The following is a 9,914-nucleotide window of genomic DNA, read 5'->3' as shown; positions in this document are numbered from 1 at the left end:
AGATCTTGGGGTGAGCGGGCGGGGTGGCTGGGGACCCCCCTGGAGCCCCCTGTGCTTTTTTGGGTTGGTTTGACTTTTTTAGCACAAGTGTTTCCTTGGGGGGGGGAGAGCAGGAGGGGGCTTCTCCAGCCCAGGCTTGGCTGGAGGGTGCGATGCCAGCCAGAGGCAAGCCCCAGCTCTCCCTTGGCAGAGCTGTCACTGTGTCCCCATGGTGTCCCGGGGGACAGGGGCACCACAAATGATTTTGGGGTCCTCCCAGACCCAAGCACATGCCGAGCCATGGATGAACAAAACCCAGCACCCAGCAGCACCCCACAAGTCTCTTCCTGAGTGGGGATGTCTGGGGGGGGCCACCCCTGTGGGTTAATGCTGCTCGTCCCGGCTCAAGAGCCGTCCCCGGCACCCATACATCTCACCCAAATTTGGGGGAGACCGAGCCATCACCCCCAGGAGGAGGGAGCTGTGGGGATGAGGGCTGGGCTGGGGATTTTCCACCCCCAGGGCCGCATCCAGCCATCCTCCAGCGTTGGCATGTCCTACCCCATCTTTGGGCTCGCAGCCCCCGGCCACCTCCCGCTCCTGCTCTGGGGCTGAGCAGTGGCTTTTTAAACTTAATTACAGAAAGAGAGAGGCAGGAGAGTCCCGGGCTTTGCCGGCAGCCCCACTTTTGCAGGACTTTGCTGATTTTCCAAAAAAAAAAAGCTCCCAAGGATGGTCCTGGCCCCCCGGGGCTGTTGGTGTTTAATCCGTGCGGGCACCACGTTTTCCGGCTGGCTGGAGCAGGACGATGGGGATGAGCCTCCCTGGGTGGGAGAGCAGCTGCCCGGATTAACCCGCTGCCCCCGGATGAAAAGCCGGGCTTTGGCAGTCCCGCTTGACACTGGTTTCCAGCCAGCTGGGATCAGGGAGGGGATCCTTTGGACTCCAGCTCGGCCAGTAATGCGACAGCCTCGTTAGCCGGCAGCCTGATGAACCGAAGGTCCCGAGAGGGCAGAGATGTGAGCGGAGGGGCACTCCAGGGTTGACCCCCGTTTCCTGAGTCCGGCACATCGAGGAACCAGGCTCAGCTGCTGGCTGAGGATTCACCAGCCCTTGGAGAAACATCTCCAGGAGCCGTGCCATGCCGGGTGCCAGCCCCTGGGTATTCCCACCCACCCCCTGCTCTGCTGGCAAAGCTGCCGGTCACCCTCTGCGGTGCCCGGACAAGCAGAGCCATTAGAAATGGGGTGAACAGGTAAGGAGGGGACGCGCTTGTGGCTCTCCATGGCTCAGCTTGTCCCCATGTGCCAGCCCCAGGCAGGGCGGCAGCTCTGGATGTGGGTCCTGCTCCCCCCGAGCCTGGTAAGATGAAGGGCACAAGTGCCCCCAACATCCCTGTGAACCCCTGAGCCACGTGCTCCGAAAACCATCCCACCCCTCTCCGGCCACGGCTGCGGCAGCCCTTGGGCACCCCACAGCCCCCGTCCCCCCCCATTGCCCTACCGGGAACCTCAGACTGGCCCCAGGAGCCCCAAAACCCTGCTGGGGGGGGGTGGGGTGTCCCCTGAAAACATCCAAGCCACCGGCGAGGGGTGATTTTGCCAGTGGCCGCAGCCCCCAGCCCTGCAGCCCCCCGGGACTGCGGCTCCCGAAAGCCCGAGACCCAACTGCAGCGCCGGCACGGACACGCCAGCACATCAGGGAAAATTTCCAGTCTTCCTCTTTTACAGTCTCTGTCTCCTGCCACGGAGGGAGCTAACTGGAACAAATACTCTGTAGAAATACTTCAGTATTTTCCTCTCGCGCGTGCGCTCTCTCTTTTTTTTCTGGGTTGTGAGTACAGCTGTAGATTCAGTGAGCTGGTTCAATTATAATAAAATATACAGTATATATTGTAAATGACTCTGCCGGGCACGGAGCGGTTTCTTCACAGGGGCGGGGGCAGCTCAGGGAGGTTAACCTGCACCCTCCGTGCAGGCTGTGTCTCGTCCCGCTCCCGGCAGACCCTTCCACCTCTCCCCTCCTGCCCTCTGCCTCCAGGCACCCATGGCTCACTCTTCCTCGGTGCATCGGCCTCTGGCTCTGTGCAGAGCAGCACTGGGCACCAGTTGTGTCTGATCCCCTGGAGCATCCTGCTACGGGGTGGGGGGAAACCCTCTGGGGAGGCCCCTTGCATCCTCCCCGTCTCCCTGCAGCCCTTCTGCCTCCCTGCAGCCTTCCCTGCATCCCTCCCATCTGCCTGCAACCCTCCCACCCATCCCATCCCTCCTGCATCCCTCCCAGCACCCCTCCCACCCTTCCCTGCATCCTGTCCTGCACTCCTCCCTGCATCCCTGCATCCCTCCCTGCATATCTCCATGCATCCCTCCCTGCATTCCTCCCTGCATCCCTGCATCCCTCCCTGCATTCCTCCCTGCATCCCTGCATCCCTCCCATCTTTCCCATTTCCCTGCATGCCTCCTTGCACCCCTGCCTGCATCTCTCCGCTCCCTCCCTGCATCCCTCCCCGCATCCCTCCCCGCATTCCTGCCTGCATCCCTCCATCCCTCCCATCCTTCCTATTTCCCTGCATGCCTCCTTGCATCCCCGCCTGCATCTCTCCAGTCCCTCCCTGCATCCCTCCCCGCATCCCTCCCCGCATCCCCGCCTGCATCTCTCCACTCCCTCCCTGCATCCCTCCCTGCATCCCTCCCTGCATCCCCGCCTGCATCTCTCCAGTCCCTCCCTGCATCCCTCTCTGCATCCCTCCCATTTCCCCGCATCCCTCCCATCCCCTCACGTCTGCAGTCCCTGCAGCGCCTCAGCCCCCCCCTCCTGCGCCAGGCTCCCCTCCAGCCTGCGCCAGCCCCCGCAGGATGCGGCCCTGCACCCCCCCCAGCCCCGCACCTTTCCCCCCCGCCAGTTCAGAGACAGCGCTGGGCTCTGCCCCAGACAAAGGGGTTTTGGCCGGTGGGGTCCTGGCACCCACTGCAGCCACGGGTGGGGGGACACCCCCCCAAATCCCCCCCCGCCGCATTCCCCCCCCCCTTACTGTTTTCCCCTCTGTGCCCCAGGGGCAGGGCTCCCTGGGGTCACACATCCCTGCACTGAGTGCATCAGGTCTCAGCTACCGCCCGTCTCCTGGCGCTGGTCACGCTCTTCAAGCAAAGCAGCCAGAGCTCAGCTGCAGAAGGCACATCCCACCACGGTGCCTCTGCCCCCCCCAAAAACTGGGCCGGTCCCGCTCCATGGGGCTGGGAGGTGATGGGCTCCCAGGGGCTGCCAGGCTCGCCGGGCTGGGAAAACAGCCCTTCCCCGGGATCGGGGGCCTGCAGTCTGGCCCCAAACACGAATCCCTTCCCGGCTGCCCGGAAACGTGTTTGGACGTGAGGGCAAAGGCCTAAGGGAAGGAGCCACCCCCCCCCAACCCGAGAGGGTGCTGCCCCCCAACTCCATCAGCTCTATCAGCCCCCCGGCCCTCACGAGGTCCCATCAGCTCCCATCAGGTCCTACTGGTCCCATTGGCTCCCAGTAAGCCCCATCAGCCCCCACCAGTCCCCATCACCCCTACTGGTCCCACTGGCCCCCCTGAGCCCCACCAGCCCCGGGGGCCCCAGGGACCCCCACCCCAGGGGCTGGGGCAGCCTCACCCCAGCTTGGTGCTGGGTGCTGGGGGGCTGGGGGGCTCCAGAAGCTTCTGGCTGGCGGGTGACGCAGCGGGCGCGGGGCCGCGCATGGGCTCCTCCACTGACTCATCCCCTCCCCACGCCGCAGCGGGGCCGCGCGTCCCTGGCATGGCTTTACGGGCGAGAAAGGCAGGCAGGCGGGGGGGTGAGGCCGGGATCCGCTCCAAGGGCCATCCATCACTCCCAACCAGCCAAACCTCCCGCAGCGAGAGGCAGACGGACATCTCCCTGCCGGGGGGGACCCGGGGGGCTGCCAGCCCCATCCCCGTGCCGCCCACCCGATGCGGCTGCGTGCGGCCGCCCCAAGGCCGGGAAAGTTTCTCGTCCCTTCCTTGGGCCCTGCCGCAATTTCCATTAATAGCCAGCTGAGCCGCCCGGCTAAAAATAACCCCCGGGCCTCTTCATAAGTGGCCGCTGGCCGCCCCCCCGGCAGCCCTGCGCACCATGGCCGAGCGCCGCGTCCCCTTCACCTTCCTGCGCAGCCCCAGCTGGGACCCCTTCCGCGACTGGTACCATGGCAGCCGCCTCTTCGACCAGTCCTTCGGGATGCCCCATATCCCCGAGGATTGGTACAAGTGGCCGAGCGGCAGCGCCTGGCCGGGATATTTCCGTCTGCTGCCCCGGGAGAGTGCACTGGTGCCGGCCCCCGGCTCGCCCTACGGACAGGCGTTGAGCCGGCAGCTCAGCAGCGGCATCTCCGAGATCCGCCAGACCGCCGACAGCTGGAAGGTCACCTTGGACGTCAACCACTTCGCGCCCGAGGAGCTGGTGGTCAAGACCAAGGATAATATCGTGGAGATAACCGGTGGGTGCTGGGGATGGGGGGTCTGTGGGTTCTTCCCCGGGTGCTGGGCTGGGGCAGCCGCCCCGGGCGTTTGCTGGGGGAAAAAAGGGCGGAAAAGCAAAGCAGAGAGGAATAAGTGATGGGAAGCAAGGGAAGGAAAAGCAAAAGGAGGAGATGGAGGGGGCAAAAGGAGAGGAGAGGAGAGGAGAGGAGAGGAGAGGAGAGGAGAGGAGAGGAGAGGAGAGGAGAGGAGAGGAGAGGAGAGGAGAGGAGAGGAGAGGAGAGGAGAGGAGAGGAGAGGAGAGGAGAGGAGAGGAGAGGAGAGGAGGAAAAAGGGAAGGGGAAATCAAGGCAAAGAGGAAGGCCCAGCGTTACAAGCTCAGTCTCGGGGTGCACTCACGCTGCACGTGCTACACAGGGTGCAGAGACCCCCCTCCCAGCCCCACACATTGACCCACACTGCTGGTCCAGCCAGGACACGGGGAAGGACCCGCGGTTGCAAGTCACAGAGGGGCGGAGGTGCCCGGGGGGTGACAGTGTCATAGGGAGGGACGCCCATGAGGGGACAGAGTGGTGTGACGAGCCCCGTAGCCCCCCCGTGCTCCCCGGCAGCGCCCGGGGTGGCTCAGCCAGGGACGCGGTGACGAAGCCCAGGCCCTGCGGCATGGGGCCAGCAGCGTGCTTTGTGCCTGGGGAGCGGCTGCCGGCAGTGTCTGGCCCCACGCGTTCCGGGGGGGTCCACACGGGGTGGGGGCCATTCCCCAGCCGGTGGGATTTGGGGGTGCAGCCCCAGGGAGAGGTGGGTGCTCGGTCTCCAGCCCCAGCGGGTCAGGGAGCCAAAATGATACTAAGGCAACAAAAACCAGGACAGGCAGGATCAGCCCCTCCCTGGCATCGGGCGATGCGGGGATCTGGGGGTCCCAGAAAGGGGGCACCCCGGGCACAGAGACCTTCCCAGCCCATTGCCCACCCAGCCAGCCCCCTCCAACCAGCCTGGGGTTTTTTTTTTCCCTCCAGGCAAACACGAGGAGAAGCAGGATGAACACGGCTTCATCTCCAGGTGCTTCACCCGAAAATACACGTAAGTCCCAGGGAAGAGGGGAGATGGGACCCTGGCAGCCCCCCAGTGCCTTCGGGCACCTCTGCCCACCCACCCATCCCATCCAGTGCCCACTGGGCAAACTGGGGGTGCCGCTCACCCAAACTGGGAGCTGGGGGGAGGCAGCAATTTGGAGCTGAGCATCTGTCACCAGTCACAGCATCGCACCTGCAGGGTGGTGGGGGGTGCAGGGTGGGGCGGTGGGTGCCACAGCCCTGACCGCCCCCCCTCTCCCTGCAGCCTCCCCCCTGGTGTCGAAGCCACGGCCGTGCGGTCCTCGCTGTCCCCCGATGGCATGCTCACGGTGGAGGCCCCCCTGCCCAAGCCGGCCATCCAGTCTGCCGAAATCACCATCCCCGTCACCGTCGAGAGCCAAGCCAAGGAGCCCGCCAAGAAGTAGGCGGCAGCGACGAGGAGGAGAAGCCGCCACCGCGATCCCCCTGCACAAGCTGCATCCTCACACCCGCCCCTGCTCGCAGCCCCCTTTTTATTGTCTATTTTGTACTCGCCCGGTCACCGAGTGCCTTGAATAAATGTGAAGGAACCGATAGAATCAGCCGGAATAAAAAGCGGTGAAAGAAACCTGTCCCCATGCCCTGTGCCTGTCCCCCGGGACCCCCGGCGGCACCGGTGCACCGCGGCTGTGCTGTGCCAGGTGGGAACCACACCATGGGCACCGGCTCCCTGCTCTGGTGCGGCTGGACCAGAGCACTGGGATGGGGCTGCCTGGGGCCAGCGTGGCCAGCGGGGGGGCCAGCGTGGCCAGCGGGGGGGCCACCGAGCCCTGCTCAACAGCCTGGGGTCAGCATCCTGGGGCTCCACATCCCGGGGCTCCACTTCCCAGGTCTTCACATCCCGGGCTCAGCATCCCGGGTCTTCACATCCCGAGTCTCCCTATCCTGGATATCCCACATCCCAGGTCTCCATATCCCAGCCTCCAGCATCCCAGGTCTCCAAAATCTCTGGTCTCCACATCCCAGGTCTCCAACATCCCAGGCTCAGCATCCCAGTTTTCCACACCCCAGGTAACTGACATCCCAGGTCACTGACATCCCAGGTCTCTGACATCCCAGGTCTCCAACATCCCAGGCTCAGCATCCCAGTTTTCCACATCCCGGGTCTCTGACATCCCAGGTCTTCAAAATTCTGGGTCTCAACATCCCAGATCTCCAACATCCTGTGTGTCCGACATCCTGGGTCTCTGACATGCCTGGTCTCCAAAATTCTGGCTCCCCCACATCTCGGGTCTCAGCATCCTGGGTCTCCTACATCCCAAGTCTCTAAAATCCCAGATCTCAGCACCCTGCGTCTCACCATCCCTGGTCTCCAAAACTCGGGGTCTCAACATCCCGGATCTGACCATTTTGGGTCTCAACTCCCCAGTGTCACCACTCCGGGGCTCTACATCCCTGAAAAGCAAGCACACACCACACCCGCACCCCACACACCCCCACCCGCCCCCCAGGTCGCAGGGGAGCCCGAGGGCAAACAGGGGCTCCAGCGGCAGAAGCTCCGGCCGGGAAAGACCCCCGTCCCCGGCAGCATGCCCCTCCAGCCCCAACCCTGCCCCCCCGTGTGCCCCCTTCCTCTCACCCCATTGCGATGGGCCAGCAGGTTGGGGGGGTTCAGCTGCGGGGCTGCAGCCATGCTGGGGGGGCTGGATGTGGCAGGGGGTCTGGGTCCCGATGCCTTTCGGCCCCGGCTGGCCCCATGCCCCCCACGCCCCCGTGCCTCCGGGCAGGACCAGCCCTACATGGCTGAGCCCGGGCCCGTGGCTGCGATGTTCCCGCTCCGACAAATCCCACTAATCCCCCCTGAGTCATCCCGGAGTCAGACGGTGACCTGGGAGGAATCCTACAGCTGTGAGGCCCCTCTCCGAGCCTGGGGGGCTCCGTGTGCCCCCTGAGCCCCTTCTCCCTGAGCCCCAACCCCCCTGCCCCAGCAGTCTGAGGTGCAATGAGTTTGGCAGGTCTCAGGAACGATGCCCGGGCTGGGGCCAGGGTCAGCTCCTGCTGCCGGGGATCACCCGTGTGCTTGGGGGCCCCCCCGCGTGTGTGTGTCATTTTGGGGATAGGTGACCACGGCAACCAGAGCGATGGAGATGGTTGCCATAGCGAGCAGCAGCCGCTGGCAGCCCAGGCTGAGGGGGGGGATGAACAGCAACCCCTCTGCCCAGCCCTGCAGCACCTGGAGCAGGGGTTGGTGTGATGAGTTTGGTAGGTCTCATGCCTCCTGGGAGGGCGTCCATCTGTCAGGCTCCAGCATCGGGGACGGGGAGAGCGGGAGGTCCCTGCAGGCAGGGCTGGGGGTGCCAGGCGGGGGCTGTCCCCCCTCCCCAGCCCCTCTGCCTGTGTCTGCAGAGCACCCAGCCCCAGGGACACATAACACCCCCTTTTAGGGCTAAATCCTGCCTGACAAGCGGCGAGGAGGCCCCTGCCTGCTGGCTCATGCTCTTTCCCTCTCTCTCTGCCCCTCCGGTGCGTCTCCGGGGGACACCGACCCGCGCACACCCACGGCATTGCCATGCCCAGGGCACCGGGCGCTGCTCCAGCCTGGGGGATCCATTTCCCCCTCCAGGTGGGAAAACTGAAGCCCCGCCAGCGAGGGGAGGAGGGGGTCAGGATGGGGGAGATGTGGGGCTACGCCGGGCTTGGGAGTGTGCCAGGCCAGGCTCAGCTGGGCAGGATCGGGTCCTGCTTCCACTGCATCCCTGGCAGCCCAGTGGCCACCGGCCAGATTTGTCAGCCCAAGCATGTCTCCAAGGGAAGAGGGGGCATCCCCGGCCCCCTCCCCTCTCCTGTGGCCATGCCAGAGTGGGTGGGCATGGGTGCCACGCAGGGCAAAGCCCACGGTGGCTCTCGCCTCCCAAAAAGCCACCCCAGCCTTAGCAAGAGGGAGGCTGTCAGTGTGCACGGGTGCTGGGAGGGGGTGCTGCCCCGGGGGTGTCCCTCCCTCCGTGTGGGGGGTGCTCGGTGACCCCCCAGCCCCTCTTTGTCATCACCCGGGGGCTGTTCCCAGCCCCTTCCCCGGGGGTGTCTGTCCTGCACCCCCCTGGGGTCCCTCGCAGGGCGCGTGAGTCAAGGCTCATTTTCGGTTTATCGTTTCCAGGAGAGGGGAGTATTTTTACAGCGTGAGTCACCGCGCGCGGCTTCGAGTGGAAAAACCATTGGGGAGGGAGAGAGGCAGGCGGGGAGACACCCACCCACCCCCCCCGCTCCCACGGGAGCACGCAGGGACCATCCCCGTGGGTCCCCCATCCTGGGAGGACGTTCGCCTCTGGCCCGGGAAGGCTGGGAGCCTGGTGAACCGCTAACCCGCAGGGATGCGGAGCACGGCATCTCGGCTTCCCTCGGCGCTGGCGGAAGGGAGACGGCCTCCAGTGAGCAGAAACAAGGCTGTTCGCTCCCGGCCTCCGCTGCCTGCCCCGGCTCCCGAGCCCCAACGGCGAGGGGGAGCCCCCCAGCCCACAGAGCCCCCCAGAAACTCGACAGAGGCGATAACAATTAAGCAGCGCTGACGTCAGATCTGTAAGTTTATTTGCTCAATGTACGACGGCTACATAATGACTCACATTCATGATATTCCATCACTGAGGAAAAACTGCTAAGAATGGTCCGTGTGTGAAATAATTCCTTACAGAAACACGGAGTTGGAAAAATAATCACTGATTAGACCTTAAAAATAGTTCACTGCATAACATGACAAAAAGCACAAACAAAGGCTCATTCAAAGAACACAGTCATTGTTCTCCTACACTGTAATAGTTATAATTTCACCATGACGAACACCAGACATTAAGATTAAGCTAACACTGGTGTTTTCTTTTGCTTTTTTTTCCTTTTTAAAAACAAAATCATATATAATTGCATGTCACTATAGCAACATCCATAACAGATCAGTTTGTTACGATCACTATTTGGTAGAGCAAACTTTACCCCCAAAAGAAAAAAAATAAATTAAAAAACTTTAAAAAATTTTTGAAGACTATTTTGTCATAGGAATACATAACATCTACAGTATAAGTTAATAAATTTCAAGCTACTGTATAGAAATACGACACTAGCATGCACAATATTGTATCAATAGAGTAATGGAGCAGTAATCATTTCACTGGAGAGACAGTATCATAGGCAAGTGCATCTCTTAAAAAACGAAAGAAACCATTCAAGCTGCTTAAAAATCAAGTCCCTGACCCCCACTCTGTTTTTAGCCCTCTTGTGCCATCTCTCCCGCATAAGTTTCCTAAAGCAGCCAGAGCAAAAGCCGAAAAGGAGAAAAAAAAAAAAAAAAGAGATAGGTTTTGTAATTCCAGTAAATCACTTCCAAATTATACAGCTGGGACAACACTGCTCATGGGACACGAGGGTCAATCAAAGGAAGGTAAAAG

At 62.6% G+C, this 9,914-nt stretch overlaps 1 protein-coding gene across 1 annotated transcript; it reads left to right on the top strand.

Moving 5' to 3' along the window:
- Nucleotides 1-4,070: 4,070 nt before the first annotated feature.
- On the top strand, nucleotides 4,071-6,114 carry HSPB1 (heat shock protein family B (small) member 1). Its single transcript, XM_059829407.1, has 3 exons — nucleotides 4,071-4,449; nucleotides 5,446-5,509; nucleotides 5,768-6,114. Exons 1-3 carry the CDS (start codon nucleotides 4,089-4,091, stop codon nucleotides 5,925-5,927), a joined length of 585 nt encoding a protein of 194 aa, XP_059685390.1. The 5' UTR covers nucleotides 4,071-4,088; the 3' UTR covers nucleotides 5,928-6,114.
- Nucleotides 6,115-9,914: the final 3,800 nt, after the last annotated feature.

The sequence above is a fragment of the Gavia stellata genome, chromosome 25 (genome assembly GCF_030936135.1).
Source record: "Gavia stellata isolate bGavSte3 chromosome 25, bGavSte3.hap2, whole genome shotgun sequence".
NCBI lineage: Eukaryota > Metazoa > Chordata > Aves > Gaviiformes > Gaviidae > Gavia > Gavia stellata.
The sequence above is the reverse complement of the archived record's forward strand: the minus strand, read 5'-3'. Positions and strand labels throughout refer to the sequence as shown.